The 26,105-nt window shown below is 36.3% G+C and overlaps 2 protein-coding genes across 2 annotated transcripts in view; both read left to right on the plus strand.

The window, feature by feature from the left end:
- Positions 1-1,771, plus strand: part of LOC135073491 (zeta-sarcoglycan-like) — a 30,389-nt gene extending 28,618 nt beyond the window's left edge. Inside the window, exon 9 of the mRNA XM_063967676.1 lies at positions 646-1,771. Coding sequence (XP_063823746.1) covers positions 646-840 — 195 coding nt within the window. The 3' untranslated portion in view covers positions 841-1,771. The remainder of the gene's footprint in view (positions 1-645) is intronic.
- A 21,559-nt stretch (positions 1,772-23,330) lies between these two features.
- LOC135073492 (uncharacterized) lies at positions 23,331-25,591 on the plus strand. Its single transcript, XM_063967677.1, has 8 exons — positions 23,331-23,596; positions 23,669-23,786; positions 23,862-23,967; positions 24,120-24,264; positions 24,388-24,480; positions 24,611-24,709; positions 24,842-25,056; positions 25,378-25,591. Exons 1-8 carry the CDS (start codon positions 23,432-23,434, stop codon positions 25,589-25,591), a joined length of 1,155 nt encoding a protein of 384 aa, XP_063823747.1. The 5' UTR covers positions 23,331-23,431.
- The last annotated feature ends 514 nt before the right edge of the window (positions 25,592-26,105 follow it).

Below are 26,105 nucleotides of genomic sequence, written 5' to 3' on the forward strand. Positions count from 1 at the left end.
AGTGTAAACTTTTTACTTTAGCTTTATTTTAATGCACATCGTGAAGGAAGACACGTTCGGAGCTCTTTTAAAAATTTACTCTTAATTTCTGTATGAAATTCAAATGAATGACTCACCCGACAAGCTAAGCAGCAGGCTTAAAGCCCTTTGGATAAACGGCTATCATCGGCAAAAGATACTTTTCAACTGTATTACCTTTACCTTGCTAATCAGTTCAACATTTATTAGGCTCTAAATTGGTAAACTAAGGTTCTCTACAATGGCCTTTGCCAAATGTTGAACTGATTAGCAGGGTAATACGGTTGAAAGGAATACATTGTATATCGAAAATCCTGAGCCTGCGAACGCAAAATTTTGCCTTCTAGTGTCATGGCTTTGGTCACCGGGACATCAAATCCAAGGTTTAAGTGACGTGGAATTTAGTTTTTTTCAACGGAGTTCTTCTCATTTCTCCGCGTAGCTCATGCCGCTCATATACCTACTTGTAGGGCTAGTGAAATAATGCCCGTTTTCACCATCAATCCCTAATTTTAAGTGACCCCTATGAAAACAAAATTTCTGTTGTGTGTTATCATAGGGCTCACTTAAAAATTAGGGATTGATGGTGAAAACGGGCATTAGGCTCTTAATAACTCTCTCTTTCAGATTCGCCTAGACGCACCCAGCATATACATGCCCAAGCTAAAGTCAGCGCTGCCTCTGCCACCCTCGACGCCGCACTCCCACGACCCTCACCACCAGAACATCTACCAGTTATGCGCGTGCAGCAACGGTAAGCTGTTCCTAGCGCCTCCACATGGCGCCTGCGCCGCTCGCGAGGAGAGCCTCATCTGCCGATGATGGCTCGCACAAGCAGGAAGGCTAAGACGCACGCCACGATATAATCTTATCGATTCTAGACGATAAGCCCATACATGTGATGTCAAAAATAATCGATATGATTTTATCGAGACGAGCGTAGCCCGATTTATTACAGAATTATATTAATGTAGGTGCAAGGTACTAGAAACGAGATTTAATGCAATTCTGTGCTGTGTATTGTAATTTTGCGGTGTTTTAACGCACAGTTCTGTCTTTAATCGGAAAGAAATGATCAATAAATAAACACTATTTTCAACTCGTGCCATTCAATGATCATTTCTTTGTGATTTAACATAATTTCCCTTATACAGAGTGTTAGATGGCTGCTCTAGTACGTACAAAACATACTTAATGTTCTTAATAGTCCATTTTGAAATTTGCTTAAGGTATTTTTATAGTTTCTGCATTTATCATTCAAATTGTCAATTTAAACGCCGCGTGATGGTTCCTTGGTAAAGTTTGTTGATTAACTTTGAAAGATTGATTTACTCGCTTTTTGTAAATAAATGTGGATATTATCTTAGCCGATATAACTATAAACAAGCACTGAATTTGACACAGAAAATTAGTTGGTTAACTTGAAGTTATTATGTATTCGAGAATTGACTCTACGAAATTACAACGATTAATAAAACGTATCAATATACACTAAAATTAACATCAGTGCCTTTTGGAATCACGTTTAGGATAACGATTGGCAAAAACAATGTTGTTGTTAACTAAAGTACTATCATCAAAGCACAGCTTCACACGTCATTATGGAATAAGTAAGTTATTGTTTGTAAATTACCTATTTGACTGGATGTGATACTCACAAAAGTGTTCATGAATAATAATATTCGGAAAAACTGTAGTAAGGAAATACATAAATGGTTTAACACAATTTCAAACGAACGCGTTTAGTTTTTATTGAGCATTTAAAAACTTTAAGTAAATGTAGATTATTTGATACTATACCTATATATTTATACTATGCGAGTCAGATCTCTAAGGCAACCGGGTAATCCTATAATACATGTATTTAGGGATCATACTTTCTAAAACTATCTGCAATTCTGGCTATAATTAGATATTATGTATAGACATACTAGAACTTGTATGTATAGAATTCTTACTGTTAAAATGTTAGTCAAAGAAATGTATATCGGTTATCGTAAATATTTGTTGTTACTGTAAATATATTGTATAGAGAACGTTGTAAGTACATAAATTACTATGCGTATTGAAATACTGTTTTTTATTACATTTTAAAGACACTTTCGTTTATGAAGTTCCTATGCTCTACCTAATTCTATTAATTTGTGAATCTCTCTCCAAACGTTATAAATATTTAAAAAAATACAAATAGGTTAAATAAACAATAATGCAAAATACCGAGCAGATTAAAGACGGTAACTATTCGTAACTAAGAATAGTCATTTCTCTAGCACAGGTATAAAATATTCGAGAACTTTTTAATTGAATCCAACCGGCAACTGACACAAGTACTTAATTTTGTTATAAACGAACTTGGAATAACTTTGAAACTTTTATCATTCAATTTGGCTCTGAAGTATGTTTCCGCAAACAGAATGAATCATGTAACAATCGCTCATTAAGTAAGTGTACCTTTTTAATATTCCGAATTGGACCCATTTATGCAAACAAGAACCAACCCACAGCAGGGTGGTTTCGAGAAAATGAGACTTTTGTAAAAAGAGTGCGCAAAATGCATACATAATATATAAATGAATGATTACTTGTTAATCTTATGTGGGATACTGCAGCCTATCTAGGAATATCAGATTTATAAATTTTGTAAAGTTAAAGTTAAAGTAAATCGTTAAAAACCGGTTGGTTCTTTCTTGCAAAAACATATTTTGTTGCTTAGTTCCTTCTTGCAAAATGGATGTAAGATTTTATTGTTGTGATATATCAAAAATTAAAAGTCATTCTATATAAAATATAGATTTTAATGCGATTTATTAGAGAGTGAATTGGAATCACGAACCCTTCAAACTAAAATCACTATTATTATCGTCTTCTACCTCAAAATCGATAGGCCCGGTAATACTGTCGATATCGTCTTCTATGTTGCTGCTTTTCAGGGTTTTGTAGAAATTGTGTGTGTCGTTTTGGTATTAGATGCAGAATACTTTTAATATTCTGTTAGTTTAGCCTCAGATATAGCTTTTCCTGTAAGCTAAAGTAAGTCCATGTCATTTTTTGTCATCACGGCCTTGCTTCTGATATTTTTCTGTATATTAACTTCTTTGTGCTGTGTGGGAACGGCCATAAATAATAAGTACTCTTCCCTGCCAGGAACAGCGTGTCATGAATGGCGTGTCGTAAGAGACGACAAAAACTCCTGCAGCACCGGACGGATCTCTAGCCCTGGCAATCTTTAACACTCGCATACTGCGGACTGACATGAGGCTCGCCGAACTCGAGGAAGAACTGAGCAGGTTGCGGTGGGATATCGTAGGATTATATGAAGTCCGAAGAGAGTGGGAGGACACCATAATGCTCAAATCCGGAAATCTGCTCTATTTCCGGGAGGGCGACCAGCAGTCCTAGGGTGGTGTCGGGTTTATCGTCCACAAGTCCCTAGTAAACAACGTGGTCCAGATCGAGAGTGTTTCGGCGTAGCGTAACTTATACTCAGAATCACCAAACGGTATTCGCTGGAGGTCATACAGGTATATACGCATCGACCACGGAACACCCCGACGACGAAGTAGATACTATGTATGAGGATATTTTCAGAGCCATACATAGCTCCCGGTCCCATTTTACCGTTATGTTGGGGGACTTCAACGCGAAGCTGGGTAAACGAAGCGATAATGAGCTGAAAGTGGGGCAATTTGGGTACGGCGAGAAGAACGCAGGTGGCCGACTGCTGGCTGGGTTTATGGAGAGGGAGAGCCTCTTTATGATGTACTCCTTCTTCAGGAAGCCAAAGCAGAGAAAGTGGATATGGCTGCATCCCAATGGCGCTATAAAAAATGACATCAACTTCATCTTGTCGACGAAGAAGCATATATTAAATGATGATGATGTATCTGTGATCAACTCGGTCAAAACAGGAAGTGATCACCAAATGGTAAGAGGCACATTGAATATCAGACCCAAGCTCGAGAGGTATCGACTGATGAATTCTACGCTCCGCCCAGCGTCCATCCAACTAAAACCCCGAAAGCTTTCAGCTCGAGTTGCAAAATCGTATCGAATGCCTAGGAGACTGCGGAAATGTGGACGAATACAATGACAGGTTCGTGGAAATTGTTCAAACGACCAGTAGTGTGGACAATTGGGTCTAAGTTCTTTAAAAACCGTCGTTCAAAAGGAACCAAAAAGATCTCTGACTTCACCAATAAACTTAAGGAAGAGTGACGAAACTTGGTTCTGCAGTCCTCTGAAGATGCTGCTCAGTATTGGCGTCTTAACAGACAGATTTCCAAGTCTTTGACTCGCGACCTACCCCAATATAATACAGACCGTATAAAAGAGGCAAATGAGCGTAATAAGGGCTCTAACTAAAGTGTTCGAAAGAGATCTGTCTGTTGGCCAAAGCCTACTGACCAAGCTGAAGACCGAGGATGGCAGAGACATCTCGTCGGAGCTTGAGTTATTGAAAGAGGTTGAAAAGTTCTACTGATAATTATACACGAGTGTACATACACCTGTCACAAATCTAGCTGAAAACCCAAGAGCTAAATTGACCCGACACTATACCAAAGATATCCCGGACGTCAGCCTGTACGAGATTAGAATGGCTCTCAAACAGCTGAAAAATAACAAGGCACCGGGTGATGATGGAATCACGGCTGAGCTTCTGAAAGCAGAGGACGCCAGTACTAAAGGTTCTTCAGAAGCTGTTTGATTCCGTCATCCTTGAGCAAAAAACGCTTACGGCATGGCACAGTAATGTGGTGATACTCTTCTACAAAAAAGGCGACAAAACCTTGTTGAAGAATTATAGACCCATCTCACTTCTGACCCATGTCTACAAGCTGTTTTCGAGAGTCATCGAGAATCGTCTCATTCATGAGCTGTCAACGTCGTTATTTCGTTTTGAAGAGAAGAGAGATGATCTTTTTCGAGTAGAGTTTTTCAATGCATAAATTTATTCATCAAATTTTGTTATTATTAAGACATTTTTTATGATAAAGGTACAAACGCAACGATAAGAACGGATTTTTATTTTTAAATAAAGCTTAAATTTAACACTATCAAGAATGCTATGCTACATGGTTCCTTCAAGACTAACCTGATTACCACTAAGCAAACAATCTTTGGTTCTGTTTAGTTATAAAAATTTTGTAACAATTTTTGCTAAATGGAACCAACCAACATTGGTTCTGGTTTGCATAATTAGTTTAAATAAGTACTTAGGGACCATGCTGTATAGTTCTTTATAGTTTTTAAAAGTTGGCCAAAGTGGGTTGGTTCCGCAAGTGACAGTGCTGTATCTCTGTTATTAGTCGTTAAAAATGTACCATAATTTTTTTGAAGATATTCAATTCACGAAAAAGAGCGATTTGCATAACTTTAATACAAGAAACAAAAATAAACTTGCCGTTCCAAATTTCAGATTGCATAAGATTGGTAATTCATTTATGGGAAAATGTATTAAATTCTTTAATAAATTACCACAAACTGTTGTAGAACTACCCATTCATAAATTCAAAGCACATATTAAAAGTACCTTAATGAAAAAGGGCTACTATAAAGTCGATGATTATTTAAAAGATAAAAATGTTTGGGATACGTTACTGCCTAGCTCGCATAAATATTTATAACTTTGTACATTTTAAAGCATGTAAACCTTTGAAAAAGAGGCTGACAATAGTGACTGAGTTTCTTGCGCTGCTTCTTCTCAGCACTGGCCCATTTATTGTCCTGAAGCAGTGGTAGGGTTAATACTGGGACGTGTAAAAGTGCTTTTTTTAAGCCTATTTACAGAAATAAATGAGTTTTAATGAGTTTTTAATGAGTTTTGATAGAAAGCGTTATTTGAGCGCCATCTATATACTTAACTCAATTTCACTCAAACTGTGGGTTGGTTCCTGTTTGCATAAATGGGTCCAATTTATTATTGGAATTGACATTCGTAAGTAAATTTTAACACCCAGTGTGTTACTTTGTGTTGTTGTTAATCCTACATACTATTTGTCTGATAGATATTTTATATAGGTACCTACGACAAGTTTGCATGTACTGCGTTCTTGCTTTAGCACATGCAATTCAATCTAGTATGCTTGCAGTCAAGTATTGGATTATTTAAAAAATAGAAAAGGAGCAAATAGCTGGAAAACGGAGGCAGCGAAAGAGACAATGTTGTGGTACAGTTATTGGAAATAGTTAATAACAAAGTTATTGCAACCGTAACAAGCGCGGGTAAATAAGCAATCGATTAAGAGGAGTTATTGCGGTACTGAGCACCGCGAACAGTCACCGTTGAAGTTTAATTAAAGATTCATGATAAATTGTCGCAGGAAGCTGCATTCTGCGCACGTGAATGCCGCCGTCCCGCGTACACTTAAATAACTTAAGCCAGTAACCTAACAATAAATTCATGAGCCTCCCTCGCCTTTGTTTGGTCCACGTCAGTTTTCACGGCGCTAATTGGCAGGAAGTACAGCTAAAACGATCGCAAATGAGCAGGCGTTTATTATGAAGCGAATATTCATCTGCAAAGATTTGGCGCGTTGAAACATAATGTTAGTACACTGAGTTCCTCGTCTTTATGTTACAGAGCTTTGTGCTTAAATAACATATTGTAAAATTCATTTGGGTAAGTTTCCAATTTCTGATATATTTTACGAAAGAGATAGAGAGAGAGCCTATTTGTGTTGTAGTAAGTATACCCTTTCAGAAACAAGCCGTATAATATGGTCACCCTACTCACTCGAAATAATGTTCTTGCGGTTTGTTCCGGCTTATGAAGGAGCCTTCAATTCCGCATCTCTCAGTTCTCATTTATAATTTACTTAGTACAAAACTAGACCACGTTTTGTTTATTCAATTTAAAATAACTTACTGTATTTGGAACATATTTAAAGGTGCGAGACTCTCTTAAAATTATTATTTTTTCTGCAATAAAATTGAAAAGATAATTCAGCAAATCAAAAAAACATAAAGACAACAAAGACGCAAAGAGCACGCGACCGAAATGAGGATCTCAAAATGTTTCTTGGGTATTAAATTCATCTAGCCGTAAAATCTTGTCTTCATTTCATTAAATTGCATATTTAGAAATAATATTAACGTCTGCACTGTACCATCTACACCTAATTGAATTCGCGGTCCTTTGTTGCGGTGTAGCGTTGGGACTCTTAAAGCCATTTCAAAGACACCTCCCAGGGTTACCAGCTTGGAAAAAATCTTCTCATGGTAATTCATGTTTGTTAAATCGAATGTCTATTTTAATAATGAAGGGTTTCAGTAGAGGAATGGGTACTATTCACGATGAAACGAAATTTTTTTAAATCCATATTATGCCAAATTTGTTAAAAAAAAATAAAAAGGTAGAGTCACCTAAATGAATCCGTACACAGGTAGACATATTAATAAGTTAAGTGGACTTACTTACTTGAAGTTAAGAAAGCCTGCCTATTTTGTAGTGGCAGCCCTGACCCGCCGGAGCATCCATGAGCGAGAGGAAATAAAGTTATGATTTATGCAGTGAAATATGTTGCAGTAGGGGAGACGCGCTAAGCGCGCGGCGCGACGCCTCTTGTCGTTGACAATATAAATCTTTGGCAAACGAGAAGACAATCGATTTCGATCCCCTTTCGGGGAATTATTGATTTATTTGATCCAGAAACACATTTCAGCCGAATACAGTACAATTTGGAATTCGATTAAGTTCCCAAAGCTGGCGCACGTTGTAAGTATGACCTGTGGTATGACGACGCATGTAGGTAAGTTACTTGAATATTTTATTATAATACCTACAAGCAGTTAATTATGATGAAGTTTTAAATGAAAAAACAACGGTACTACCATAATAAAAATAAAGTAACTTCAAGTGTTAAACTTTTACAGATAAAGGTGGAAAAGTAAACAAATTTTGCACCAAACCTCTGCGCTCCAAAGTACTAAGAAGTGAAAAAGCTTTTAAAAAGACAGATGTTTCATTTTACACAGAGCGTAACAAGCGAGTTTCCCAAGTTCATTGTTCAGTAAGTTCACGTGGCCGCCCAGAAAGTTTCCAAACGCGAGCTTATGATACTAACGATCAATTTATTTAATTACGCCACTTGCTTGTGGCTAATGAAAAGCTTGCAGTTTCAAAGGAGATCGGACGAGATGTGAATACGTTCCTTTGTTTACTTGGTGCCAACAGGGAACGTGCATTTTAACCGCGGGACTTACGGAACATTAATGAATACCGCGTACAACTGGCATGAACACACAAGTCTTTGCTTTTTCTGGATGAAGAAATTTATTATAAGAAATCTAGTGCTCTGGTTAGCTGCAGTTGCAAGAAAGATGATAAAGTATCTGCGATGTTGGAATGCTAGTTTTATTAAAGCGCTTTAAGTAATTTAGTATTATTATAGACTAGTTATGTTTACCTGAATCGTTAGGTGTTTAAAATAAGTGGTAAGAGGACATAACGTGGTACAATTGAGTTTATTTATCAGGAAACTTTAGGGTTACAATATTGAGAGTTTTCTAATAATTTGTCCGTTTATCAATCAAGCTACTACAAAGCGGGTATACTGAGGTAAGAGTAACTGAGATTTTATGGATAATTTTCTAAAACACGGGTTGTATAATAATATGCAAGCTTTGGTTATCGTTTGTGTGGAAGCAGTTAGCTACTTAGAGAGTTTTAGGTTAATTTTGTTTGTTGTGTTTAATACTGTATCTCATGTTTGGGCTATCAGCCCAATAAATAAATAAATAAAAAATTGGCATTTCCCGATAGCTAAAAACAAATAACAATCCAAATATCAGACGGCCGGTTACGGTATTTGGGTGGGGCAGCATTTTCCGACGGCGCTCATATTCGAGTCGAACTCCATAATCCTTGATCAGGGCAAGTTGATAGGCAGTCGAGTCCGGAGTCGCAGTTATCGCTACTCTGTGACACTCGGGTTCTTGGGCCGATTTGACGGAGGTCAGGCGTGGAGTGCCTCGATTAGGCCTCCCGTCAGGATTTGATTACGACACCCGGAAGCTACTGCGGATTATGGCCCAGTTAGAATATTATGGAATACCTAAACCGAACGCCGAATCAATATTCATAGGGGCATTATTGTGTATTGCACTCGTATTGGCCGAACCAAAATGTTAAAACTGCACGGTATGTTAGTAGGAAGGAAGTAAAGGTACAACAATGTCATACTGATGTTAACTTTGATGTACTTACTCGTAATAATAAAGAGGTTGGGTAGGAGAAGAGTTGTACTTACTGAAAATATAATTATCAAATGTAAAATGTATAATTCACTCACATTTAAATTTCCTAAATATTTCATGCCTAACATTTTGGCCATTGTCAAAAGAGCTTACTCGTAGTTAGTACGAGTGAAATGTCTCCCCATTTCAAGAATAAAATTAACATTTCAACTAGCTGTGTAGGCGGCGGAGCCCGTCATCTACCTCCATAGAGCTGTCAACATGTTTGTACGAGCAGGAATACATGGTCCGAACGTGATAAAGAGCATCACGTCTGACCACAGACAGCGAGGGTTTGGCGAGCGTGTGTCACGTGACCTTTTATGATTCAATTGTCTTTCGCCGCCGGCGCCGGCCGACCGTCTTCAACCGACCCGTCACGTTGACAGCTCGCAGCAGCGACGTCAACCTGAACCCCAATAAAATTAACACGTACAATCGGACAGCCTGCGGTCTAAATGTTAGCTCGCTTTGATAATTACATTACGGGCTTTGTGGCACCGAAATAATAAAGTACAATCCATGCCCCATCTAAATTAATTTTGATATGAACCCTTTTTGTACTGATGAATATGAGCAATAAAATTTTGATATTTTCCTAGTAGGTACATACAGTAACTTACATGTGAGTAAACTGGTGCGTTCTAAAATACTGGTCATAAAAGTAACAAATTAAGTACCTACTTAACATTAACCATGTCGCTGACAACAGGTTTTAGCAATCTTCTTTTAGAAAAATCTTCATAACTTTAATGTCTATGAAACAGATGTAGCAAGTAGGTTAAATACTCACTTTCATCCATAAGTATTTTGCTTCAAAAATTATTGATTGCAATCTGTGCCATATTTACGGCAGCGAATGCGCTCATTACAGCGAGCGATATTGCAATTGCAAATAATGTTTCACTTTTCGTACCAATTAACGCTCTACCTCCACGGTAATGCAGTTATATTGTGCATCTGAATTTTAACTCAGTCGTAGATATTACAAAATGCAATGAAAATATTTTCTAGATATAGGTTGCATTACAGAGAACTCAAATTTAAAACCCAGAAATAAGTTGTAACAATCTGAAAATATTTGTCAAAAAGGTCTCACTACGTTGATATAGTGGTTAACTTTTACCTACAGTAGGTAACATCCTCACAAGTATCCTCCATAAAGAAAGTCCATACTTAAACAAAAATGATGTTACCTAACTTACAACTATAATTGCATTCTCAACTAAGTTACTCCCATTGATAACGAAGGCAAATAATTTGAATAGTTCCAATCAAATGGGTCCGGCGCATTCGGAATGCGAGCAGTGTCTAATGTAATGCAACTAAACTGCCGACACTGGGCAATGGGCTAGAATCAGATTCCGGGCAAGCATTTAGCCCGATCTCCTAGACGTTTAACTATGCACCGCATCTACGAGTATAAATACTTGGGTGTACACTAAGTTAAGGCCATAATTAAACTGTTTGCTTTTAAAAAAATATTCCTTTAAGAATGGGAGAAACACCATAGTTACTTTAATTTGATTATACTAATTTATAATTTTTCTATGTGTGGCACTCCCTACCAGAACAGAAGGACAGGGTCCACCCACTAAAAACCTGACGATATCATCTGTGAGTCATAGCATAAGAATTTACTCTAGTCATAGAGTCGGGAACGCGGGACATCACCGGGGGACGAATGCTAGAGGCAAGTGTATCTAAACATGTATGTATTTTTATTTTGTAGTATCTTTAAGTCTGCCTAAATTGAAAAATAAGAACAAATAATAATTTTAAGCAAGAAACTTTTCATATAGAAAACTCTACGAAGAAATATGCTTAGACTCTCCCCTCTCCTAACGTTGCATATGCAAGTCCATAAAGTGTGTCGCTAATCCTTGATAGTGTCGGGTTACCCCGCGCCCCGCCTGCAACGACACGTTTATGACGCCCTTCATTAAATCGCCGGCATTAACTACGTGCTGGCTGAAAAGAATTCATTATTAAAATACCTCAGCGACTGTGGCTGTCTCAGTTAATGTGAGCCAAGATTTAGGGCGCAATACGTGCTTACTCGTTGAAATGGGAAATATTGCCGTAAGTCTTCCAGGGGTACCGATGTTTAAAAGGTTATTCTTAAAAGTTTTACCACATTTTACGGTGCTTCATTTTGTTGACATGAGTGTGTACCATTCACTTTGCGGAATTATAAGATTTTTTAATAAAATAACATTATATTTTATAGTGTACCTGCTTGCACAGTAGTTACTCTACCTTTAATGTTACCTAAAATGTTATAATACACGAATAATTTAAAATAAGAATACAATTTACGAGTTTATTTTAGGAGTTTATTATTAAATAAAAAAAATTACACTTCTAATATTGTGTGTCTGGCATACATTTAGTATGGAAGCTGGAAACATTGAATTTTCGGATAGATCCAGTTTATTCTGTAACCTATTTATTGGTACCGTTTGAAAGAGCTCTTGAAGCACTTTCAGGATCAGTAACCAGTTTTTCAATATCTTGTATAGTTTAGAAATAATCGAGTGAGATCACTTATCGTTTCCACCCTGTATAGTTGGTTTGATACCCAATAGTACACTACTCATAGCCAATTTAGAAAACTACATAATTATTACATTCTTGCAGCTTCACTATCACTTAGTTACGAGCCATAATTAAAACTTATTAAAATTCTGACAACGTTATTAGACTATTAAAAACATTTCATGTAGCCGTTCAAAGTTCTATGATTAAATTAAAACTTAAACCCGCTAGGCCGTTTAAATGTTTAAAATGACAGATGTCGGCAGTTTGCGACAGCGTCGATTGTATGAAATTTCCTTAGAACTATGTCCGTTCAGTTATTGCTGCTGGCACGTGTTATTGCCGCCAAGCACGGCATAAGAAGGTGTTGCTTATAATTTCGCCGCGCGAGATTGCGCCGTAATGCCAGCTAAGGGCTGCTTGAATTGCTGTATTTCCTTAATAGTCTGCATTTACCCTCGCCGACAATTTGTGACGAGACGTGAGCCAAATTGTCGCCTGGAGGAAATAAACTAATTTACTTATGTATGACAACCATAAAGTAAGCGCCCGTTCAGATACGAATGGCTATTGGATGTAATCATTGTTGTGTTGGGAATCTAAACGCCTTATTTAAAAATAATACTCTGTAAGCATAAGATTTCCGAATATTCTGGGTTGTTATGCTCTCTTTTTTCTATGTCAAAACTAAAGCCGTAAAAGTTAACGTGAAAATTCGTATGCTCTTATGATTTCGACGAGTAAGTAATTAAGTTATTGACTGAATACTGGCACGTTCTAGCCGGCTAGACTGAGAGCTCTTGCCTTTGCCTCAGGTAAGTTCTAAAAGTGAAACTTTACAAAGCATTAGCGAGCACAGTCTAGTGACCCCCGTTAAGAAACCGACGAATAAATTTACAATTCCGTGTGTGAGTTCAGATGCACCGGACAAATGCTAAAACTCTTCCCCTGACTTGCTGCACTGAATTTAAATGTAGTAAACAAACAACAAATGTCGTCAACTAAGCTACGTAGTTGAAAGTATTGCGGACATGTTCACGTGTACTTACTTTAGGTCTAACGAGAGTGAAGCTCTCTGTTTATATTGTCACCAGTTTTTTTTAAAGTCGTTTGTGGTTTATGAAAAAACTCGATAGTAAGAACTTACAATTATATTAGTTTACACATAGATGTGCGTCTCTATTTTTTTAAAGATTTTGGAATTAGATGCGCATCCTTATTTGAAAACTCTCTATATTATGTACATTATTGTGTAGTGAAAAGCCAATGTAAGTTTTTGTCCATATCTATACACAACTCACACTTGGCTGTAGTTTTGGACAGATTTATCATTGGTTAGGAGCCACGTTCGCGTCGACAGGTGATTCGGATTTGATTTGAGGTGTCAATCTCTCACGCACTCCAGTCCCTTGATAGCTGTCCGGTTTATCAATCAACACTCCGCGCAATATTCCACCTATATAGAACAGCTTCTATTATAGCCATGAAAGGATAGATTTTCATACCAATAAAATTTTGTACGAGATATGTTTTTTAAGGACTCTACACACGAAGCCCGCCGACAACTCGGCGGCTTGCTATCGCCGGCTTTATTTCAAAAGAATCATGTCGACACTTACTTTTCTATGACTTTTGACAACGTGTCGTCGTTTTTTATCTAGACTGTATTGGATGGTGTAAAACATTAGACTAATATTTTCAGGTAAAACCCTCTTTAATATGATACAGCCATATATCGATACAAAAAGTAGCCAGACTTGTCTATAAGACAACCGTCAGTTACAGAGGGCGTTATAGCGAGTCCGAAAGTTTCTCTCACGAAATCGACGCGATGAATTATGCATGGGAATTAACTTTGACGTCAGATAAGCGGCCGAAAGATTTATTTGCCGATATGATGTGTAGAAAACAATCCAACTTGTTGCCAGCTTCTGAATTATGTTTGTTGTTTTAACGTGCGCACATCAAACGTTGGAACTTTAGGATGAACGGCCTTAATGCGCTTTTAGGTCGCATTTTAATAAAATATTTTTAAACTGAGGAAGATGAAGACTGAGGAATATACCTATTTAACACTAAACAAAAGAGTAAATATAACACTTAAGTTTTCATAGAGTTCTAAAAAATTGTAAAGCAATATTCAAACAATCATGGGCAATAGGGATTTTTCCGTTTACTAAGATATTTTTCCAAAATAGTTTCCACTAGAGAAAGTAGATTTTTTTAATGAAAATGGTTGGTAAGCTTGAGTAAAGTAACCTTTTAAATTATTTACCTATTATCGGTCGTCTAGAGTTCTAGAGTTGAAGTTGAACTTTTATAAAAAATCGTTTGCCTCCTGTCACATAAAAAAAAATCGCTGAAAAAAGTTACGATTCCTGAAACAATGTTGCTAAATTGTCTGTTCTGCTTACATCAGGAAATGTGATTTAATACAAGTATTTGCTACCTCTAAAACCCCACTCAAATACAAAATCGGTATTGTAGCGGGGTAGCCTTTTATCAGAGTTACGCACGCTCTTACAGGACCTTCCCGGAAATTTAACTTCGTTAAGAATGAAATATGTCCCGTCGTTATTCCACGGCTTGTTGCGCGAATACTTACATTTGGAGTTCTCCACCTCTAGTTTTCTCATCAGACCCAACGGAAATAATTTCAACCGAGACTGAGTTATGACAAAACTCCGACGGACATTGCCGCATCCGTAATGAGAATGGAGTCGAGATATGTCCGTAATTTATTATCACATGCTCGTGTTCGGGGCGCTCCGAACTACGAAATCGACTGTTTTTGCCGCAAATATTGCAAAATGGCCGCTTTACGATAGTAATGTAGGTGCAATAATCTCGCTGTAGCGGGTAGGATGAAAAATGTTTACAGCGTGCTTTAGCTTCGGGGAGAGATAAGGTGAGGTACATGAGGTGAAATAGTAGGTGGGTGGTGCAAGGAAGTATTTAATTAAATCGCCGGGCGGGAGCACTCGCCTTACATCACGGCGCTAATCACAGGTAGGCCGTCAACACGTTCGCCCGTTTGAATACCAAACTGTTATTTTGTTAGTGCCAGAAAACTCATTAGCTGCCTGCTCCTTTATTGCCATACTCTGTTTAAGCTTAAGTATGACAGGAGTGTTAATTTCTTTGTCTTATTTATTAAGTTTTATGTTAGTAATTTTAAAATGTACTCTTAGGTAAACATATCTGCACTATCTATGTAAGATCTAATAATTTCATAAGTGCTAATGTTTGTTAAATATTAAATAAACCACTCCTTTGTTCATTCAATGAGATTTCAAGTAAATTTTCGCATCTACTCATTTATCCGACTAACGAGAAAAATTATAGCATAAAAACAAATAACGGTATATACCTACCTACCTAGGTATTTAAAAAGCATTTAAAAATGTGTCATGTTTTTGTCATGTCCTGTTTTGTCACTTTGTGACATTTTACAAAATATTCCCAATCAATTTTATTTCAACTTACGTTTTCTAGTATTTAAATAATGGAACATGATCATATTCATAAACATGAAGAAAGAGTAACAAGCACTTATGCTGAAATTTACTTTGACGATGACTATTGTGGAGTTCGTAAGCCGTTACAAATAGAATTCGAGGATACAGAACCATCTGAAGATGAAGACGTTGGCGATGAGTGGGTCTCTCCCAGTGACCAGTTAATAGGTATAGTTGATCTTATACCACCATTTACTTCTAAAATTACTAGAGGTAAGACTCACGAAGGTATACTCGCTATCGGTAACGATGTATTGGAAAATGAACGAGCCAGATTCTTAAAGACATTGACCCAATTATTAAATGACAATGATCAAGGATGGTCACATATATTACAGAATGAAAGAAAATTAGTCGAACAAAAAGTAAAACGAATTTATGATAACATTTTCGCAAATAAAAGTAAAATCATGTCCAAGGAAATATCAGAATTTTATGAAAAAACACTACAAGAATTAGAGGACCACTTGAGATCGGAATTGAAAGATTTATTGCTAAGCGCTCGCGCTAATATAATCAGTGACTTAAATATAGAAATAAAAGAAAAACTCGCCAAAGAACGAACAATTGTAGAAGAAGTATTACAAAATCGATATCAGAATGAAACAAGTAAGATAAAGAAATATTACAAGCTTTTGCTGGAGAACGAGCTGCAAAGAAGTAGCAAGCTCATAAATCAAGCATTAAAAGAAAGGAATGATGCTTTGAATTCATTTTATAGGCAAATCGAAGCTGAAAATATAACCAGCACTATGTACGTCATGTGCACGGAAAGAAAGAAATGTAAAATTAAACAATTTCTTCTAGAAAACTATCAAACAACAGACATTGCTGAGAAAATGCATAAAATAAAGGAAAGGCAAAAAATATTAGATGAATATAAAAGGCAAGAGGTTCATATAACTCAAATAAATAGAGACTGGGAAGAAAAAATAAAAAAAGTATTACAATTATTTCTGAAATTTATAAGTTACAGCTTAAAATTATTACCAGAACAAACGACATTCTTGCTTGATCTTGAAAAGATGGTTGTATTGCAAATGAATGAAATTCAAAAACATCCTCAAAAATGTTCTTCAATTCTAATGGATGACGTTGCATTTCAAAACATATTTAAATTTGAGGAAAAAATTCCAAAACCAACGGTTTGTGAGGGTGAGCCATTTGTCATTGTTGGTGATCTAAACGATTCAACTCCACCACGATATGGAAGTCGAGAAACATTACCTTCAGATGTAGATTTACCATTTGTTAGAGTTGACAGGCAATTCTTTTATGCCAAATGTCATGATTTTGAAGAAGTCAAAGTGTTTCTTGAAACGCAGCGTTGCAAATGTCAAGATATACCTTCGAAGACACCATCAAATGTTTCGACTCTGAGTGGAATACCAGTCACTGCTCCACCATCACCATCTACTGCAACTGAATCAAGCGTCTCTTTAGACGAGCCATTACTTATTGACGACATACACCGCCTTCACCATTGTCCTGCTAGGAGTTGCCAGAACTGGGCTGAGAGAATGTCATTCCCTTACCTAAACGCGTATTTAGACTTTACAGAGGAGAATTTTCAGAGAGTCACCACTATCCTTGATCATCCCATGCAACTACCAATTCCACCAGAGTTATTAGATCCCAGGAAATACGTGAACGCTGAATTACCGTTTTCTGCTACAAAAGAGCTTTATCATAATGCTGAGACTCAGTATTCTAGCCAAGAAGAATTATACGTACCAGAAGTAGGTTGTACCTGCTTTGATACGAATACTCGTACAGTTGGGAAACAGCAATCCTCGAGTGAAATGAAAGAGTCACCTAGTAAAGAACTGAATGACATTCTACAGAGACGTAAAACTTCTATACGGAATCTAATCCAGGAGCATCCTAATTTGCTAAAAATATTTACTGATGAGTGTTTTGATTTTCAACTATAATATTGAAATTTTTAACTAATTTTATATTATTCGCATTATCGATGATACTTTTTTATTATAATGTTTATAAAATGTACTCATTTGCTTTTTTTATTAATAATTACTTTACTACTAGGTTGCTAGGTTTGTCACCTTATAAAAGGCAATACCTACCTGGACTTTTTGGATTCACAAAGAGAAATTTACCGAGCTCTAATTCAATGAAGAAGTTAAATAAGCCGAGCGTATTGTTACTTATAGCTGAACATATTATCTTGCCAGTGAAAGAGGTAGTAGTGCAGCTTAATAAACGGTGATGTAGACGTGGCATCCAATTTAACCAGGTGCGAGCAGAGCGGTCCCCGAGATCACAAATTGCTCGCAGTATCTTCGCGGTTACTCGCTAAACTCTATTCATTTGTTCTTGTTTGCTATACTGTATTTGTTTACGCAAGTTCCGACATAGTACATCTGAAATTCTCAGATAGATTTTGTTATGTTTTCAGAATTACATTATTTATTTATTCATTGATTTTAGTTACAAAGGCAGACCTTATTAAAATACGTTATTATAATAAAATAAATTAAATAAATAAATATCCTTGGACATTTTACACTGCGCCTCTAGTCCCAAACTAAGCAAAGCTTGTACTATGGGTACTAGACGACGGATATAAACATACTTAAATACTTTTTTTTTGTAAATACATACATATTATACATAGAAAACACCCAGACCCGTCACAGAAATTAAAATTCATCATTTCAATTTCTGCCCGGCCGGGAATCGAACCCGGGACCTCTCGGCATAGTAGTCCGTTCTGAACCACTACACCAAACGGCCGACTAATAATAATACTATACCTAATTGTAGTTTACAACGAGACTGTAAAGTTAAAGAGACAATACTGTAGTAAGTAGGTATACCTACATTCACTTAGTTCTACAGGCTGATTCTTATTTCTTTAAATAATACTTATCAGGTGATTCATTAATGTGATATTTTATTTTGAGAGGATTCTTCTCGGTCTTACTGCTAGAAACTCGCTCAAAACTACAAAATACAATCACTAGTGTGAGTACTTTTTTGCTGAAGATACTTTAACGTTTTAATTTAAATCATAGTAATCGTTAAGCATCATCATCATCGTCAGGTAAATAAATTTTCCCCATGTATGTTCAGTTTAGTAATTTCATCTGACGAATTTCGCATACACCAGTCACATCTCACGTTTTACGTTTACTACGCAATTGTGTAAATTACACCGTTAGCTAAGAATAATGTCGGGATGGGTGTGAGCGGGTACATCGGGCGTTAAGGTAAATTTACACAGGTCCCGTAACAAGTTAACTTATTAAGTCGTCACCGTCTCGCCGGGACTGATGACATTCCGCGCTCACGGTGCGCCCTCATCAGGGAGACGATTTTTCAATTTTACCGATTTTACAACGTACCATTTGAGGTGATTTTAATTTGAAAATTCTATTTGATATAAGATTATGCGACAATTACACGGTGATAAAATGTGGTAAAAGTAGCGTAAGTAGGTAAAAAGTATGATAAAAAAGCTCATAAAGGTATCGGGATGACGCTGGATGCAGGCTGCCACCAACCGGACGTTGTGGAAATCATTGGAGGAGGCCTATGTTCAGCAGAGGACGTCCTATGACTGAAAATGATGATGATGATGATGACATGGTCATCTAATTTTTTCGAACTACATAAGGCTGTAACCTAACTAGTTTTATGTTAATAACATCACATACTTACATAATACTCTGACACTAATAAATCAGTCAAAAATGCTAAGTACCTACTTACCTAGTTTTTTTTTCAAACAGGATTTCTATGCCGAAAATTCTGCATAGAAATCGTGTTTGATTTTTCAGTTATTAACATAATCCGGTAAAAGCTAATAATAAACATTAAACATTGTTGCATTACTGGCATGTAATTAATTTAGTCGAGATTGATTGACTGATTTTATTGATGAAACCAAGAATACCTGTAGAAACTAGTTCCGGTATTTCTATTGTAATACCTAATTGAAACAAAAGTTTTATATTGCATTAAAGCTTAGGTAAACTTATTCCACAGTTTCAGTGTGATTTCAGAAAACAGATAAGTATGGATGAGAAACTCAGAATTAGAGAATACGATTATTTTTAGTTCAACGACATTTATTTTCATAGAAACTGCTTACCACATTCCAAATATATCCAATCTTCTTAGAAAATGCCGGTAATAAGTCAGGTATTTCACTAGAATTTCTATAAAAGCGTATATTCTTAGAGCTTAACTTAAAATCTCCATGATAACTTAATGAGAGAATATTAGCTTTGCAAACTATAAACGTATAGGTATGTTGAGTAAAGTATTCACTTATTAACTTCTTTAACTATTAGGTATTTTGCTTTTCAGAACGAAATTTCCTTTTGGTTAATGCAGAGTCTCAAATACCTATTAATGACAGATCTAATTAAAATCACAAACCAAACGATTGGTTAATAAATTACACCCTTGATACTATTTTGCCACTGCTTTGCATTAAAAACTTAACGAATAAATAATACCAAAATTACAACGACATTAGAAAGCACCTTATCTGAGTACCGGTGCAGATTCAGAATTCTCCCAACATAATATTGTAGATGAATGCGCACAGCGAAGTTTTCGAATAAATCTAGAAACAAGGCAATGTTCAGCTAATTAACCTTTAACTATGGACGTCGGGTCTCAGAGGCCCACCCCACTTTTCAATTTCTCGGTTTAAATACCTTCCCGCCACGTGCTGCTCTTGACCATCTCAGTAGCTTCAGTTTTAACTGTGTTTGGACCGAGGAGGCATAAAATCGCGTCTTCCGGCAATTATTACGTGAGTAATAACCATCCAAAATTTTATCGGGGTCTGGGAGACCCGATGACTATAATTTCCATACAAACATACTTGTATGGATGTGACTTGTCAACTATAATTTTTTTATAGTAAATCATTATAATATGTTGTAAATTGTTTTAGTTTAAGAATACATAATGGTAGAAAGTATCTGAGTACATCAGCTATATTATTAGCCCAACTATCTAAGAAACATTCCAGAAGTAAGGTTTTACTTGTAGACGATCCTTCTTTTGAGTTTAGATGTCTTAGAAGGTACCATTGCTGCAGATTCCGATTCTGAATGGTGTATATTTTGCCTATCAAAGCTCTCAAAGAAAGATGACACATGCCTGTAGAGATAATTTGTCTTTAGTGTTCTAGGCCACTGTTTATAATTTTAGTAAGTTTAACCCTTGTCAAAAATTTTATATGATGTCTTTCAGAAATTCTGTTTATGTTTTTATGTTACACGGTTATTAATTAACAAGGAAAAAAATATTAGTTTGATTTATTATTAATCGACAGTAATTGAGGAGCCTTTATGTGATGCCAAGTCAATTAACACTGAAAAATGTCTATGTTTTTTAAATTTGCCAAGAAATAATTAAATAATGATTGAAAATTGATTACATTTACTACTAGATCCTTTATTAATAGTTATTAGATATATATCAACTCTTTGATAAATTCAAATTGGTTCAGATATGAAATTATGAAGAATTTTAGATAGGGGTCTGTGAGACCCGACGTCCATGGGAGTGTGATTATTTTTTCACGACTATAGTTAAAGGTTAAACTTAAGCTTACTCGAGTAATGCCCGTAATGGAGTGACATTGAATAACTCTGAAGATAAAGCAATCATAAGAACAGCATGACAAGCAAACAATGAAAACAAACTTATCTGTAAACACGATGGCTTGCTGCTAACAATGGGTCCCTTCCCATTAATGTCATTAATTGGTTATTGATAATTATTAAGATCTAATTCATGTTTAACTGTAGACTGTAGAGTCAGTTAATACAATACGCTGTATTGTTGGTTATCAGTAAGATAACTTGATTGAGCAAAATGAAAAAATATTTTTCGGCACAAAAATGAATATTATGTGCTAGGTTCTAACCGTCTCAACAGAAAATCTTCATACAGCGTCTTCCCTTTATCAGGTACCTAACTAGCTTTTGCCCGCGGCTTCACCCGCGTGAAATTTAGTTTGTCACATATCGTCATAAATTATAGCCTATATGTGATTCTGTAAACAATAATACTGTAAAGTTTAATTAAAATCCGTTCAGTAGTCTTTTCGTGAAAGAGTAAGAAACATCAAGACATCCACACAAACTTTCGCATTTATACTCGTAATATTAGTAGGATACATTATCAGGTAATACACGGTCTTAAAACGATTCCTGAACACTCTTTATTAGATTTTTTAAGGGTTTTTAAATTACTATCCTCTTTAATTTAAGTTTATGAATCGACAAACGGTTCAATCTGTCTCAAACTTAAAATTTTATAACGTAACCGTCATAAACAATCAAAAATAACTTTTAAGTCGCATAAGATTATTTTATGTTTGTTGAAATCAGTAGGTATGAAATAAAAGCAGTACTAACAAAAATAACAGCTTATTCAATTGCAGGTATAAGGAATTACCGCTCATTCTGTTTTATTATGGACGAGCCACAGTGCATACGCGACAGCGTTTTAGAAGTAGAAGAAGGTGTAACTTTTTGTAGGTGTGTACTTTTCTTCTGTATTCTTGTTTTACTTTGCTTAGAACCTAACGTAAAAATAATTAAACAGTAGGTAACTTATAAAGTACTACTAAAACTTCCATAACTCTCCCTAGCTGATTGACTAACATGCTTTATCTTAATCCTTCAAGCTCCGCGAATCTAGACACAATAGATAATCAATTGTTATGACATTAATTAATGCCGTCTGGGACTCAATCGGGACTTTTTTTATTTTCCAGAAAGAACTTAACTTTCTTTACTGTTATGCTTCTTAGTAGATACGATAGCAATTTAGTAGAAGCTGTAATTGATTTTAAAGCAATCTAAGGCCAAGTGTCCACCAAAACCTCTAAGATTTACAGAGAAAGTTTTACAAGGACATCTTTTCAATTTCTTTTATTACACCTCTATTATAAGCGGTTTTTCTTCCCCGCTCGCTCACCCACCGTCGCCCAACTGTTATCACAGGGCAAAGTTAAACAGTGTTATGCTAACTTGACGGTTCGCTATTCCATAATATTGTGTTATGCGTCGGTTCCCGTGAAATCTGACACAACTGCACCGTCTGAATAAACTTACTTCACTCCGAAGAGTTTATCCGCCTTTTCGTGTATTTTAAAATGAAATGAACTAACTATTATGCTTGTTATGATGGAAGTTTTATTTATGTATGAACAGATATTGTCCTTAACATGTCGATAGAGCTTCATGACCATATTTTTAATGACCAAGTTTTAGATAACTCCAAGGTAGCGAGTGAAACTATGGTTAAATATTTGTGTGCAGATGATGACTATAGTCATAACTAACCATTCACGGGAAAAATACAATATTTTTAATGCCTTTAGCACGTATTGATCAAACTTCAAGCTAACAACATTATCTATCCTTGGAAACGGAAAACTTTGCAAAAGATAAGCTTTCATCATTTATTATGTCTATAAATATCAGCAGCTTTCTTCATAAATCTACTCTGTTATTGTGATTTGATCAGAAAAGTTTAGAATAGTTATTTTGTAAATAATACAGGACCTTGAAGAGTAAGTTGTATCTATTTCTATACTGTGTAATTAGCATTTTGTTAGGCGTAAAGTTCTTGTGCACTTTGTTCTCGTAACACAGTGTTATTATTTTCTTACTCCAACAAGTCATAAAGGAATCTTTTTGTGCTGGCTGCGACCTGCAGTCGTCGCCATGGCAACGGCGCGCGTCTTTAATAAACCATAGACCTAAAAATATAAAGACCCGATATTTTGCTGTTTTGAACTGCATTCCAACACACAATAGAGTGCTCTAATACAGTGAAGCTGGCGATAAAGCCGGTTTAACATTTATTATGCAATTGCAATAAAGCCTTAGAAAACTTCGTAAAATTTCACAAAACCTAAGAAAACATATGGTCAGATATGGGCATCCGATTCAGTTCTACTGATTAAACTAAACTAATCCTTTTTCAAAGTTACCCGGGAAGAAGTCGTTTCTATGTGATAATAAAGTCTACAATACCAAGCATAGCCCCCGTGTTTTGCTTTATAAGCAGTATTAGTTTTCATTCTACTAAATATCAACGTGTGCAAACCAGCAAATAACACCATGGATATACGTGACGTCCGTCTTCTGAAGAAGAAAACTGGAAAAAAGCCGCGCAAAATTATGGTGGTCAATCCATCGAAATATGGAACTTACGAAGCTATACACAGTAATAAAGAATACTGGAAAAGTATTTTCAACGACATTGACGCAACTGCTTCTGAAAGTGTAAGTATTTATATTTTATTAATATTTCAACGAAAATTATACTTACATAATATTTTATATTGTTTTCCACAGATCGAAGAAAGTAAACGTTTGGCAAAAGTTTTGCCAACACAAACTTACGAAAAAGTATGCAATATTTTAGACATTCCAATTGTTAATTTGGATCAGGGTGAAGTTGTGGGTCCACAACGTAAGTACACATTCCTAAATAAATACATAGGGTGTATTAATTATAAGATATTTTAATGGAATATCATTTTTACAGTAAAACCGATGAGACTGTCACTTAAAGAGCCGCTAGTCTCGACCAGAAAGAGTCTCTACATTGAAAGAGAAATGGATTCTGACACCGACGTTGAGTACTGCCCAAGGTAAAAATAACCCGTTTCCTCTGCGTTATAATAATTACTTTTTGTCTGAATTCCTCTGGTTTTCACAAATTATTACCCAAAAAAATGTGCTGAATACATCTGATATTTTTATTTCACTTTCAATACGGTTGCCCTTAATTATTTTAATCTAGCGATGACGAAGAGAAGTTAAACATACACCAGGAGCTACTGAACAAGCCTGTGCGAGAGCAGGTGACGTGGGCCACGCGCTACCTGCAGCCTGAGAAGGAGGAGGAAAAAAGTCTCATAAGGAAAGCCGACGATCTAACTGAAAGGGTAACTGTTTCACACTAATCGCTTCAATATACCTGAAAATTAAACGCAACAAATTGTCAATAACTTTTCATAAAAGCGTACACCAAAATTAAGAATTCCTTGTAATCGGCATGATTGTTTCAGATTGCTTCAGACTTCTGCAAATACATAAAAGAAATGGGAGGTGACCAGCAGTCACGTCTATTCACACCTCAAGCTATTAAAGAGCTTTTTCAAGTATGTCTGTCTATTGTCACTCTTTGACCATATTATTTTGTGGAGTTTTATCTATTGCATAAGTTCTAGCTAAAATTTTAGGCCAACTGTTTAATTTAAACTAATATGACTGTTATATTTTCGTTTAAAGATTGAGTTCGACACTCACGTAGCGCGGGGCCTTCGCGTGGTGACCAGGGAACTACCGTGTGTCGAAGAAAAAATCGCCAATGTTACAGGATATCCAGAGGTATTGATTGAGTTAATGAAATCAAAAATAAGATCATTGTTTGATAAGTTAACCCTTCATTGAAATCAAATTATGTTGTCATCAAGTTACTGGAGTAGTTACAATTTACAATTAATTTTATTATATTTATAGAAAGCGCGATATGCAGCTTTGGAACGTGAGATATCCAAAGACATCGAGGCTGAGCACCGTCCTGATAAATTTTCAGCATTTGGGAGAAGTCTGCCTCGTCAGGACCGCTGGCGGGCTCCTACGAACGATACCAATAATTTGTGGCGGTCAGCGCGCCATGTGCCTCGAGACCTGGTCACTCTGAAGACTGTTTGGGAGGGGATCACTAACCTAAGGTACTAAAGTATGCATTATATTCCTATTATGCAATATGTTATGATTCCTAAAAAAAGAGACTTTACGCAAATCTCTGATGTAGAAAAGAAAATTGGGACGAAACCACGTGGTCTGTGTAGAATACTCCTGGGTAGCATTAGTAGTAGCATATCATGATGCAGCAGTCTTAAATGTTCAACACATCTCATCCCACCACTTGGACAAAAATCCGGGAAGAGAGGGGAGATTTTTTTGTAATGACATCTCCGCACTCTATGTATGCTTTTATTATCCCTTTAATGGTTGTCTGGTTTTTTTATTTAATTATTGTTATCACTCAGGAGTGTCAAGGAATACTGCCGCTGGATGATCGAGCACCCAGAATACCGGCGGGCTCCGTACCTGAGCAGCCTGGGCCTGTTCGATCCGGCGGTGCTTGAGGCGCGGCTGACGTTCGAGGCGCGGCCCGGCTCGCCGCCTGCGACGCCCGGCGAGGCGCTCGCGCCGATCGACCACATCAGGCGCCGCTTGTCGGAGCTGGCTGATACGAGTTGAAGAAAAATCGAAATTTAAAATTGTCAATGCGCTTTTATTTTTGGATTAACTTTAGGCATTAGCATTGTTCATGACGGGTCATATGTTTTTTAAACTGTAAATTAAATTAGTACAATGTGAATAAATAAATTAATCGTATTATTTCTCATATAGGTAAGGAAAATCCACAAACGTATTATTATCTTGATACTACATATTACTCGTATCAAAAGTAATAAAAAGTTGTAAAATACGTAAAATATATTTATTGCCCAGCAGCGCCAGCCCGCCAGGTAGTAAGTGACATCACTACCCAATAATTCGAAGTCACTACAACGATAGTTAAGTGTTAAGTAAATAAGAAAAGTATTGTGGATTGATTTTTAATCTGCTCGATGGACTGATGACCTCATGAAGCTAGCTAATAGTGGCTGAATAAAACTGCCAAAAACTGAAATGATGATGATTGATTGCCGGCTCAACTACCCAATTAGGTATTAGTCGTACATATTACTTTGATAGAGTTTTTTTTATC

The sequence above is a fragment of the Ostrinia nubilalis genome, chromosome 7 (genome assembly GCF_963855985.1).
Source record: "Ostrinia nubilalis chromosome 7, ilOstNubi1.1, whole genome shotgun sequence".
Lineage (NCBI taxonomy): Eukaryota > Metazoa > Arthropoda > Insecta > Lepidoptera > Crambidae > Ostrinia > Ostrinia nubilalis.